At 57.1% G+C, this 13,300-nt stretch overlaps 1 protein-coding gene across 1 annotated transcript; it reads right to left on the bottom strand.

Annotated features, from left to right (window-relative positions):
• Window positions 1-500: 500 nt before the first annotated feature.
• GDF2 (growth differentiation factor 2) lies at window positions 501-4,394 on the bottom strand. The gene is made up of 2 exons (XM_062214650.1): window positions 3,958-4,394; window positions 501-1,466 (listed from the first exon to the last, which is right to left on the bottom strand). Exons 1-2 carry the CDS (start codon window positions 4,316-4,318, stop codon window positions 535-537), a joined length of 1,293 nt encoding a protein of 430 aa, XP_062070634.1. The 5' UTR covers window positions 4,319-4,394; the 3' UTR covers window positions 501-534.
• Window positions 4,395-13,300: the final 8,906 nt, after the last annotated feature.

The following is a 13,300-nucleotide window of genomic DNA, read 5'->3' as shown; positions in this document are numbered from 1 at the left end:
GATCTAACTGCTTGTTGGCTACAGAGTGACCTGCCAAGCGCCCCGGGGCCTGCGTGAGAATCCTGCGCGGGGTGGGGTTTCTGCGTCTGTGGATTTGGGGTCATCATGTCCGCCATGGCAGGTTGTGGGAGGTGACACGACACACGATGAGTGTGGGGCCTGTTCCATTCCTTTGCTGTGGGGAATACGCCCTGTGCTCCCCCACCCCTGTAATTCCCATAAACCCTGGCACCCTCCCCGCCCCTTCCCTCCATCGCCTCTCGCCCATTTCTGCTCACTCTGGATTTTCTTTTTTCTCTCGGCATCTCTGCTCCCAATTCAACAGCCGTGCAGGACATTCATGTTCCGCCTCCCACCCCACTCCGCATCATCCGGGGAGGGGGGCAGGCGTGCACTTTGGGCGGGGCGTGAGGGGAGCCGCAGGCGCACTTTCCTCCTCCCGCTGTGGAGCTCCGCCCCTGGAGCCCCACCCAAGCCCCCACCCCCAGAGCCCCGTCCCCTGCCGCGCAGCTCGCCCAGCCCCACCGGCAGGTACTACCTGCAGCCACACTCGGCCACGCTCATCCCCTCGTAGTGGTACTTGAGGGTGGGCACCCCCATGTCGTCCTTGTAGAGGATGGAGATGGGGCTCAGTTTGGTGGGCACACAGCAGGCCTTGCCCACCTTGGTGGGGAACTTGAGATGCACCAGGGTCTGCACGATGGCGTGTTTGGTGGGCGTCACGTCGTCGGCCAGGGGGAAGAAACAGCCCCCTTGGCACTCGAAGGCGTCGTACTCCTTGGGCGCGATAATCCAGCTGTCCCAGCCGATGTCCTCGAAGTTCACCCGCAGGGAGGTCTTCTGGCAGTGGCTGCCGGCCCCCGCGCTCCGCTTCCGCCGGGCCAAAGAGGGCACCACGGCCGCGCGCCCGTCCGCCACCTCCCACTCGGCCGCGGCCTCCTGACCGCCGCGGTTCTTGGCCAGCTTGCTGAGCACGCTGTCCTGCTCGTGGCTGATCATCTCCCTCAGCTCCAGCCGCGTCTCCTTGGTCCCGTTGGTGCGATCGTTGGAGAAGACGACGAAGAAGGGCAGGTTCTTGGAGCCCGGGGGGACGCTGATGTCCAGCTTGTCACAGCTCTTCCTGTGGCTCTCCACGGTCACCTCCAACTTGTTCTGGCTCTTGGTGGCGTCCGCCCTGACCCAGCGCTTCACGGCGCCGGACACTTCCAGGGTCTCCCAGCCCTCGTCCCGGATGTCCTGGGACACCAGGAAGCTCTTGGTCCCCGAGGCGCCGTCCCAGGCGTCCAGGACGTCATAGATCACCAGGTTCCCTTCCGGCCCGTGAGCGGCGTCCGCGTGATTTTGACAGGAGACGTAGAGCCGGAGCTCGGCCCGGGTGATCTGCTCGTGCCTGGGGATGGAGATATTGAACAGCAGAATGTGCTTCTGGAAAGGGAAGTCATCCAGGGGGGCCACAGAGACCGCGTCTGAAATGCAAACACACGGAGGTGGGCGGAGCTGAGCCTGGTGCAGAATGAGGCCTTTTGGCTCTAAGCCAGCCCTCAGGGAGGAAGCGGATTTGGGAGCACGCGTTTAGGAGCTTGGGAAGCGCCAGACTAGCTGCTTCGGGCAGGACATTCCCTGTAAGCCTCACTCACGCAGGGAGAACTTGATGAGTGGGACTTAAGGTATCTCATTGTCAAAATGCACTGAGCTGGTGAGGACCCTCACACCGGGGCAAGGACTAAAGGCGTTCATTGTCAGGCTTAGGGGAAGATGCTCTGGGCATGGATTTACAGCAAAGAGCCTCGGAGGGGGCTGTGAAAGTCAGCGTTACACATCTCAGCGTCTACACTGTGTATAAATCCTTTGGAGTAGTAAATCCAAAGCACAGTGAAAACAGATTTTTTTTTTCCAATATTCGTGTGGAAAAGATCTATTAGCCTCATGGCTTTGTCACATCAGGCAAAATGGGGCCTGTTTTTTAGACAAGGAATCACCTCCATTTTCCTCTTCCTGGGACTGCTGTTGGGGCATATAGGGTTAAGCCTCTACTTGTGCTGGCAACTATGGGCACCGGTTCAAGACGGGCTGCTCCTCGTCCAATCCAGCTCCCTGCTAAGGTGCCTGGGAAAGCAGCAGAAGAGGGCCCAAGTGCTTGGGTCCCTTGCACCCATGTGGAAGACCCAGATGGAGTTCCAGGTTCCTGGCTTTGGCATGACCCAGCCCTGGCCTTTGCAGCCATTTGGAGGAATGAACCAACTGGTGGACTCTCTCTCTCTCTCTCTCTCTCTTTCTCTGTAGCTCTGCCTTTCAGATAAATAAATAAATCTTTAAAAAAACAATCCCTGCTTCCAGAGAGCTGACCCTCAGCCATCAGCCCATGTCTACTATGGCGCAGCTCGCTCACAGCGAGGGGAGAGAAGTGATGTTTCTGAGCGCCTACCCTGCGCCAGCAGCAGCGAAGGGAGTGCTCTCCCAGAACCCCGTGGGCAGGTGGTGGTGTCCGACAGACTGGGGCTGCAATCCCAACTCTGCCCCTTTTAGGGGAGTCCAATCCCCTCTGTGCCTCAGCTTCCCTCATCTGTGAAATGGGGTTTGTCCTGCCTCCCTCCCGGAGCCGGGGTGAGGCTCGGACAAAGCGCTGCCTCCAACCTCCTGGACACGGTCCCTGGCTCCCAGTGGATGCTTAGTAGAGACTTCTGAATCCCACACGCCCTGCTCCCTCCTGTACAGGCTCCCTCCACGCACCAAAGCCTGCCTCCCTGGGCCCTCCGGGACCTTGTGTGCAGGGAAGCAGAGGGGAATGCTGGGATCCCAGGAGGGCTCCGAATGGGGGACCCAGGGCCTGGGGAGCTGCAGACTCTGTCTTTCTCAGAAGGGAGGCTAGTGTTACAAATCAGGCTCATTCACGTGGAATCTGGATTTTTCTCTTTCGGACAACGGGAAAATCCAGCACTTTGGGCAGGCAGCCATGACTGAAGCGAGTGGCCTTGACTCTAGTACATGCTCTCTTCCCCCGGCGGTCTGGTCTGGCCTGGCCTGGCCAGGGTGCTGAGCTGGGAGCCCCTTAGATGTTCGCAAGGCTGAGATCTGGGAGGTGAGAGGCCTGTGCCCCCGTGGCCCTTCAGACAGGACTGCAGCAGTAAGAAGTGTCAGTGCCTTGGGGCTGGCGCTGTGGTGCAGTGGGTTAAAGCCCTGGCCTGCAGTGCTGGCATCCCATATGGGTGCCGGTTCTAGTCCTGGCTGCTCCTCTTCCCATCCGGCTCTCTGCTATGGCCTGGGATAGCAGTGGAAGATGGTCCAAGTCCTGGGGCCCCTGCACCCACGTGGGAGACCTGGAAGAAGCTCCTGGCTCCTGGCTTCAGCCTGACACAGACCTGGCCATCGCGGGGCCATTTGGTGAATGAACCAGTGCATGGAAGACCTCTCTCTCTCTAACTCTGCCTCGCAAGTAAATAAATAAATAAAATATTTTTTTAAAAAACTGACATCTCTTCAAAACTTTCTTAGCAAAATGCATACTATGAATAAAGCTACATGGATTTCAGATTTTTTTTTTTTGCACCAAAATGCACTTTTAAGTCCATTTTTCACAAGGGACTTTTTGAAGCTCTGTGATATGGTAGGGAGCTGGGGACTAACAAGTGTTCTGCTTCTGAGTAGGAGGGGATACCCATGGGCTGGAGGGAGAGCAGAGTGGCGAGGAGGAAGGGCAGGGGGAGAAGGGGCGAGGGAGACTTGGCACCCCTGAGCACCTACTGTGTGCCATTGGCCCAGGAGCCAGGGAGTGAGTTCTGCACAGCAAGCGGGGGCGACTGCTGAGCCCTGGAATGAGCCTGGAGAAACCAACAGGCCACTTCTTCATTTCATTTCCCGGCAGCCTGAACGATGACCACCTGAACCGCGGACCAGGGGCCACAATGGACCTGCGAGCCCAGCCCTGGAGGCCCCACCCCTCCGCGACGCCCTCCCTACCTTCCACGCTGAAGCTGCGCACGATGTTGGAGGTGGGAGTGGAGGACTTGTCCGAGGTGTACCTGTTGTACAGGTCGATCATGTACTGCGGCGGCTCCGCCCTGGTCCTGTCCTGGGAGGGCACCCCGCTCAGGTTGAGGCTGCGCAGGAAATCCATCTTCATGTTCTCCATGAACACCTGCAGATCCAGCGCGCCCTGCGGCGGCCCCGCTCGGGGCTCCCCCTGCGAGGCGCGGCTGTTCCCCGCGCCCGAGGCCCGTCCCCAGCTCTGCAGCGGCTTTCCCTGCCCGGAGCAGGACAGCAGTGACAGCACGGGCAGGGCCACCCACAGCGGCCCGGGGCCCATCTTGGAGGAGACCATGGGGCGTTAGCGCGCGCAGGGAGCGGCCTGGGAGGAGCGCGCCTGCATCGTCATCCCGCTGACTCCACAAGGAGTACTGCGGCCAGCCCCGTGGGCCTGGACTGCCATCCGGTTGTTCTTATCTGGCCCCACGAAGCTGCGCGGGGAGCTGTTATCAGGAGGGACCCTCGGTTAATGAAGGTTCTGTAAACATGTGGCAAAGCGCAGGGCCTGTGGGAAGGACACGGCCTCCCGGGAAGAATCCCCTCCACCGGTCGGTCGTTGCCCCCTAATTAGGGTTCTGGCTGGTTTCCCGGCCAGCTCCGTTCAGGGGACACTCCAGCCCCTGGGCTTCAGGAACAAAGAAGCCAGGAAATAGGGCCCAGAAGCCCTCCAAATATAGCAATGACCGCAGTGGACACCCCAAGTTCATGGCAAACGTGTGTGCGCCTGCTCAGTTGGGAATAGGAACCTGTCACGTGGCCGCACCACGGCCCCTGTGCCTGTCCAATGAGCTGCCTGCCCAGCACTGCCATTCCTGTGTTATCTAATGTGGCCAGGAGGACCTCGGGGTCAGGGTGGATGGGGGTTCCAATGCCAGCCCCCACGAATGGAACCTGGAGCAGCTTTGACTTTGGTTCTCAGCGCCTCCCGCTCCGAGGGGAATTGTGATGATGGAAGATGGTCAACAGGAGCAGCCACAGGCATGGGTGTCTCTGTTCTGGCTGCCTCCTCCCCACCTCTGGGCCTCCTGAGCTGGAGCTGGCGGAAGAAGCTCCTTGCTCTCTCCCTACCTTCCAGTTCTGCAGTAGCCCTGCAAACACACTGCAGCCTGCCAGCCCCCGGCAGCTCCCGGACCAGCTCTGTCGCTGGTCTGTGTGTGTGTGTATGTGTGTGTGTTGGGGGTGGGCAGCCTGCTTCACTCCATCAGCCAGCAGAGCTATGCGGAGTCTGGGCAGGCAGAGAAGGCTCTGAGATGGCTCCCTGGCCAGAGGAGGCTGACAAGCTGCATCCCAGTTGATGTGGCCCGAGGGACCCCAGGGACTGTGTCATTATAGTTTCTGTCTATGTCCATCATAAGAGGCTCTGGTGCAAAGCAAAGAAAGAGCACCGTTCAAAGCACTTGGCAGGTGTGCCTGGTGGTCCACTCTGGGGAGAATTTGAAGCTGACGCTGATCCGGGCTGGTGGGGCTCCTGGGGGAGGACACAGAGAGATGCAGGAGGGGCCCAGCAGGCTGTGGTCACAGATCCCAGTGGGGGGAAGGGAGAGACCAGAAACCCTGAATGGCCACACCCGGACGGAACTTGCTGTCCTCATCCAACTGCTTGGGGGTGGGCAGGAAATGGCTCTGGGCATTGGTCCAGCCCAGGGCTAGAGGAAGGGGGGGGGGGAAAGACCCAAGTGGGTGCCAAGCTTGGGAAATGGAGCTGCACCTGCCTAGTGTGGTGTGGTGCATGGAGCTTCAGAGGGCGGTAAATGGCCCCCAGTGTGCTCCAGCCCCCGAGGCCACCAGGACATTTTCACACGGGAGTGGCTGAGCCACGTGGCGGCAGGGAGCCCTCTGGATATGCTCAGGGTGGTACAAGGGTCAGTTAACTATTCGTTTTTTAAAAATGTGATGGGGCAGGCATTTGGTGTTGTGTTCAGTACACTAGTTAGACCTATGTAGCCCATGTCAGAGAGCCTGGGCTCAAGTTCCAGGTATGTTTCTGATGCCAGTTCCTGCCAACATACACCCCAGGAGGCAGCTGGGTCCCTGCCATCTCCATGGGAGATCGGGATGGAGTTCCAACTCCTGGCTGTTGTGATTTAGGGGAGTGAACCAGCAGAAGAGAGCTGTCTGTCTGTCTCTCTGTCTTTCAAACAATTACATAAAAACATTTAAATGTGACATCCCCGCCGACTCCTGCCCCCACCAGGTATAACGGCAGCATAGAGTGCAGAAAATTTGGAAAATGCGAAACATTATAAAGAAGGAAATAAAATGCAAGCTACGGACTCATCACCCGGGGATGTCCACGGTTGATATTTTGAGATGTGCTGGCAGTGTTTTGAGACGCAGAAAGGTTCCGACTTGGGGAGATGGGTGTGGTGGGAGACAAGACCCTAAAATCAAACACATCAATATTTCTGCAGTGAAATAGAGCAGCCAGCCAATGAGGTCAGGTTTTGCCCCAGAAAGAGTTAAAAGAATAGAGGCTTTCAGAGAGTTTTGAATCCGGGGTTTCAGATAAGGACTGTGTTTACCCATGGGGTCACCCAAGCTGGTGGTAGAGGCCTAGGTGCACTTGAGCACCTGGAGGGGCCCACAGCAGGTGGTATTTCTATCCCCCACCGCTCCCCATCCCTCCTTCCCCAAACTGCGTGCTTTCTAAGTCTTCCCTTGTGTTTTCCAGAAAAGTCCATGTGCATGAGTTTTCAAAGACCAAAGATTTGATCTACGCCCAGACACACTGAAGGCTGACATCACACTTCTGGTGTAAGCTGGAGAGGACCAAAACCCTTGCAACCCCTGACTGAGTATCCTGAGTGTCACCTGTGATGTCACTCCTTTTTTTTTTTTACATTAAAACAGTAGTGTTTAAGGTTCTTTTTGTTGCAAGTTGCAGACATCAGCATCCCAAAAGACTCAGCCCTCAGCCTTCCCTCCCCACGGGGCTTCACATGCCCACTCCCTTGCTGCAGCAGGCCCTTGGCCATTACACTCGAAGGGAGGAGAGGTGGGGCGGAGCGAAGGCCTTTTTTCCAGGAAGTCCCCTGAGTCTCCCAGTGTCTCCCTCACCCTGATTGGATCATCTGCCCATGCCCCAACCAATCACTGTATGTAGCCAAGGGAACACAACACCCTGATTAGCTCAGGCCCTTAGAGTGGCACTAATGTCCTTAGCAGCCCCCAGGAGAGGATCAGGCTGGGATGAACTCCAAGTGAGTAGATCTTGTGGCTAGGAGAGACCACCGCAGGGTTGTGTAACTAGCCTCCTTTTGTGTGACCCTCACTGTTAACGTCTGAATACGGCTGCATGGATATATTCTGGGTGACTCAACTGTTTTCCAGCTGTGGGGCAATTAGACTATTATGGAGATAATGTTGCAAGGTGCATTATTGTATATTTGATGGCATTTGCTGAGATAGAGTTGTCAGAAGTGGACCATCTAGGCCACCATAGTTGCAGACAATGTTGCCACTGCTTTCCAGAATGCTCTTCAAAGGTCCTTTTGCTGGGCTGAGCGCCTCTCCTTTGGTGGTTGTGCAGGCAACATCACAGGGGCCCACATTGCCCTGGACAGACCTCCTGCCCTGGCTTACGACAGAGCCCATTGGATCAGAGTGCAGCCCCTATGCGAGGTGCCACACGTCAAACCCAATGCCGAAACCATCACAAGATTCACAGCAACCAATTCAAGGGCCCAGTTTGCCTGCACTGGCCCGAGGAGGAAGTGTCCCCTGTGCTAACGCCACAAGGAGGATAATTTTGAAATGAGGGGCTGGTGTTGTAGAGTAGCTGATTAAGTTCCTGCCTGCGGTGCCGGCATCCCATATGGGCGCCAGTTCAAGTCTCCGCTGCTCTACTTCTGATCCAGCTCTCTGCTGTGGCCTGGGAAAGCAGTAGAAGATGGCCCGGGTCCTTGGGCCCCTGCACCCGTGTGGGAGACCCGGAAGAAGCTCCTGGCTCCTGGCTTCGGATCTACCCAGCTTCAGCTGTTTGCAGCCATTTGGGGAGGGAACCAGCAGATGGAAGACCTCTCTCTCTGTCATTCTCTGTAACTCTGCCTTTCAAATAAATAAATAAATTTTACAATTTTTTTTTTGAAATTGCCAGTTTTTTGTTTTTTTTGCTGCTTTCTTCTGTTTCTTTCTGCCTATAAAACCAACTACTTCTGCTCAGCTCATTGGAACATTCATTCTATTTTATAATGTTATGTACAGATATTATATGTTATCACTTTATATAAAACAGATAATTAAATATTTCATAATTTATACTTAAAATTGCAGGTGACACCCAATTAAGATCTTCAAGTAATTTTTTGTTGTTGCAATTTTGTCTTTTCCCAGAAGCTAGTGGACAAACAAGCTCATTTGCATTGCCCTTTGGGCTGGCGGTATTTTCTCCATATTTTGGTGAGCTGCACCTCAGTCTCCTAAGAGGCCAAGGAGTCTCTCCCGCACTGCTCCAGGGCCCCTGCTCAGGAATCAGAGTCGCTGAGGAGTTGTGTGTCCAGGGCAGACCCCTCAGATGCCTGGGTGTTCTCAGGAACTCACTGCTGTCAGCACAGCAGGTGCACAACAATCACTGTTACTGCGACTGTCCTGTCCCTGCAGTGCCCGATCTTCTTGTCCCCACCCTTCCTCCACCCAGCCAGGCATGCCTTCCCTCCCTCCCAGCTGTCCTCCCTGGGGGTGGTCCTTACCGCCTTCCAGGCCAGCCCGTGGCCGCCCTCCACCCACAGCCTCCGTTCTCAGGGCAGCCGTCCATGTGACAACCACGCTAAGGGCACTGGGACTGCTGATCTGCTGTTGGCTCGAGGTGTCACCTCCATCCTGCACCTTGACACCTGCCGTCACTGTCCCCTGCCTGAAGGGTTTGGAGGAGCATCCTGTGGGGGCAGGGCCGAGCAGGCTGGGTGTGCTCCAGTGGCAGCTGCCAGCTCAGCCTTATCCCCACCCCCACCCCCCACTGGTCTTGAGGCCCAGGTAGCTTGCCCTCTCCAGGCCACGGTGATTTTTAACCAAAGGCTTTATAGCATTGTCCCCCCCGCCCCCCCAGGGCCCGTGAATTGTGGAACCACACTGCCCTGTGCAATTGCTATGGGAGACTCACACTTGAATGAACCAGAGAGCCCAGTCAGCTCCTCCATGCATTTCAAGGACCCTTGAATCTCATCCTTTCAAGCAGTGACACTGATTTCAGTGGAGGGGAGAAAGGAGCCCCCACACACACACCCCAGGGGGCGGGAGTTTTTGTGACCCAGCCATCTCCAGAGGCTGAGGACCATGGACGTCCCAGGACACCCCACTGCGAAGCCACCTATTCTCCAAGCGTGGCTCCCGAACCAGCAGGAGAAGAGCCCTGTCTCAGCCTGCATCAGACACAATGCCTGGTGACCCCGGCAACCTGTGAGTCTGGTGCAAGTTCAAGTTCACACGGCGAACTTGACAAACAAGGGAAGTCATAGGAGCCTTTGAGAGGTGGAACAGGAATACATGGCCCCGAGCAGTACCTGGCACACAACAGTCGTGCGAGCATCGAATCAACCGACAGATCCTTCTGCTCACCCATGCACCCTGACTCACACACGGAGATTTCCTGTGCCATCAGAGGAGGTAGTCAGGGCTGCGCCAGACAAGGGCGAGATGCAGGGGGAGGGGACCAGACCTGAAGGAACAGCATGGCTTCAGGTGGTGGAAGGGACAAGGGGAGCAGAAATCCAGAAGCATCCATTTACAAAGGATCTTCTGTTTCCAGGTTTTGGTAGAGGGGAGCTGTCAAACGTGTTGGTGCAAAACTCATGGCTGGGGGCTGGTGGGGGGGGGGGAATAAGCTCCTTGCATAAGCAGCACCCTGGTGCCACCAGCCACGCCAGGTCCCCCTTCCAGGCTGGCCCCAGAATCGGTGTCTCTGTGGCATCTCCCCCACTCCTCCCCTGGGCCCCCATCTCTGCCCTCCCATGCTCAGCACGGCAGACTCCTTGCTGGCCACAGCAGCTGCAGAGCTACAGGCTGCAGCCTTGGTGACATTGTATGATGGGCCTGGACCTAGGGATGCCTGGGGTCCCCGAGCTCAGTTTCCTCTCACCTTGCAGTAAAAGGGATGCACCAGGTGGTTTCCCCAACCTTTTCCATCCATTGATTCCCCAAATGGCAGCAATGGCTGACTCAGGAGCCTGGAACTCCATCCAGATCTCCCACGTGGGTAGCAGGGGCCCCAAGCTCTTGGGCCCTCCACTGCTTTCCCAGGTGGCATAAGCAGGGAGCCGATCAAAAGTAGAGCAGCTGGGACTTGAAACAGTGTTCCTGGGGGGGGGGGGCACTGTGGCGCAGCGGGTTAAAGCCCTGACCTGAGGCACTGGCATCACATATGGGCACCGGTTCCAGTCCCGGCTGCTCCTCTTCCAATCCAGCTCTCTGCTATGGCCTGGGAAAGCAGGAGAAGATGGCCCAAGTCCTTGGGGCCCTGCACCCACTTGGGGAGACCAGGAAGAAGCTCCTGGCTTTGGATCGGCGCAGCTCTGGCCATTGCAGCCATCTGGGGAATGAACCAGTGGATGGAGGACCTCTCTCTCTGTCTCTACCTCTCTCTGTAACTCTGTCTTTCAAATAAATAAAATAAATCTTAAAAAAAAAAAAAAACCAAAAAAACGGTGCTCCTATGGGATGCTGGTATTGCAGGCAGCAGCTTAACTGGCTGTGCCAGGACCCTGGCCCCGATGAGATGCTGGCTTTTTGGCTTTACAGGGAAAGAAGCTATTTCGTGACTCTCCTCTGCAAGAGTGCCCAGTGCCTCTGGGAGGGGTCACTGGCCAGGAAGTTCACGGTCAGCCCTGGCCGCAGAGGCCTCAGCTCAGGCAGCCGGGTTCGTGACCCTGGCACTGCCTGGTCTTGGTGAGCCATGGTGGGTGTGTTGCTTGTCCTTTCCTCCTAAGCCAGTTTTCTGGGACGCCAGCCGGGCAGGGGAACCAGGCTGTTGGCAGGCTGGATGAGGAGCCATCAGTAAATTGCCCAGTGCTTTGGAAACTGGAGACTCAATGATGATAGCAGGTGCAGGTGGCATTCCCCGGCCACGCCCCTCACCCCAGGGAAGCTGGTACCCCCTGGACACCTTCCCACCAGCCTAGGCTCGAGCCCCTGCCTGTGGTTGGACCCCCATGGAGAGTTCTCAGTCTGCCCTCCCCCACACCAGAAATCCAACAGGGAACACCCAGGGAACTTGTGGGCATTTGGGGGAGATCCTGAAGGTCCTCCAGAGATGCCAGGAAGAGACAGGTAAGGGCACAAGATATCCCATCTTTATCGAAAATGGCAAGGGAGCAGAGAGTGAGAAAAGATGGCGAGGGAGGAGGTGGAGGAGGGAGCTAATACATGGAAGAAGAGATTTGGGGTCGCAGCAAGCTGCAAGGCTTGGGCTTAACTTCACTGTTCCTTACACCCCGCCATGTCCCCCAGAGGACTGTGCAGGACCCAGCAGGAAGCTGGCAGGGCATCCCCTGCGGCTACACAGGAGACCTTGTCCCATGCACAGTTCTACAGGAAAAAAGAGCATGGAGTGAGGGCGTCGCGGAGCCATGGCTGCTGTGGGGTGCGGCTGCTGGCAGCCAATTTGCAGGGAAGGCAGGTGGCTGTCCCTTTCCCATAGCCCATGCCCCTGCTCCAGGGCAGCTGCTCACATGGGTGTCCTGGGGTCATTCTTGGGGATCTCCCTTCCTTGTTGACTCTGAGACCTCTCTCCCCGGCTCGGCCTCCAGTGGCTGCCACTGCAGCCTTGCTCAGAGCCTCCTGGCTTCCAGAGCCACTGCACCTGCAGAGAGATGGAGAACTGGGCACCGGCACTCCCCAGCCAGCTCCACCTCGGGGCAGCCTGGGGACAGGAGGCCCTGACCTCGCAGAGCCGCCCATGGCATCTGGACAGTGGTCTAGTGGGTCCTTACCTGCATCTCCTTGGCACGGGAGCCCCAGACTCTGGCGCCCCACCTCGGACAGAAGCCTGGGCTGCTTCTCTCCTCTTGTGTGCCCTGTCGGAGGAGGCCTGCCGCTTCCAGTGTCCTCTGAGGACCGCTGGGGCCTCGGCAGCCTCTCAGAACCCAGCTGACAGGGCTGGGATGCACCAGCTTCAGACTGGATGGAGTGTCCTTCAGAAACGCCAGGGCATCGCTTGGGGGCACTGTGGCCGCATAGACATGGGGGAGTGAGGCGGCAAATGGGGGCAGCTGTTTCTGGGATGGGGCTGCTGGGGATTGCCCTACAATTAGCACAAGGAGCCTCCGTGGCCCATCCCATCCCGTAGCTGTGTCTGGACCTCCAGTGACCTCCAACAGCTCCTATTAAGCCTCATAGGCTTTAATAGCCCCAAATAAAAAAAAAGTCTCTGCCCAGGCAACCCCAGGCGCTCTTTTAAATGCCTCAGACACCTCCCAATCAACAGGTGCCCCCCCCCCAGGTAAGCGATTCCGAGGGATCTCCAAGAGGCCACAGGGCCTGCTGGGGCTATGTCCCACCTTGGTGGCATTCCAGGGTGGGGATCAGACTGGATGGGGGAGCTTTCTGGGGGTTTCTGGAGCTTGGCAAGAGCATAGCAGGGTCCAGAGATGGCCTGGGAGACCTGCCCCCAACCCTAACGGAGGCTGTGTCCCCTGCTCTGTGTCTCTGGCTCCACCAGGATTTTGGAAGGGGCGAGGGTCTTTCAAGATACCACTGTATCTTTAATTTATTAGCTTTTCATAAAAACACATAACGTACAGCATCTACAGCATAGAAAGTAGAATTTACAAAAATATAACATCTCGGTTACTTTTTAGTAGGCACGTGGCATGTTTCAACAACCCACTTCATCAGCGCAAATACATCTGTGGAGAACCGGGGTCAGCCCCCTCCTTTTTGCTTTACAATAAAAATATATATTAAGAAACACGGGCCGGGTATGGGTTACAGGTGCATACTGCGTGTATAGGAGCTTCCGCGGTGGGGCTAAAGGTAGAGACACCCCCCCCCCCACCGTGAGCTGGGATGTCCAGAGTCACCGCGTTGTGGCCCAAAGCCCACGTCCCCCGGAGATGCTCCCGCGCGGGAAGGGAGCGAGAGTCTTCTTCCTCCGTCTGAGGTGCTGACCACAAGAGGCCAGCCCTGTGGACACGGCCCACCTCCAGCAGGTGAGCAGAAAGAACGGGACCAAGTCCGCAGCACGGAAAGCCCCCAGGACAGTCCCGGCCCCTCTGTGGCTCCGGCCCCACTTGGTCTCGTGCCTGCGGCTGCAGCCCCAGCTTCCCGAAGCCACCCTGCAGGGGTC

This window comes from Lepus europaeus, chromosome 17 (genome assembly GCF_033115175.1).
Source record: "Lepus europaeus isolate LE1 chromosome 17, mLepTim1.pri, whole genome shotgun sequence".
Taxonomy (NCBI): Eukaryota; Metazoa; Chordata; class Mammalia; order Lagomorpha; family Leporidae; genus Lepus; species Lepus europaeus.
This window is presented reverse-complemented; position numbering and strand designations above follow the sequence as displayed.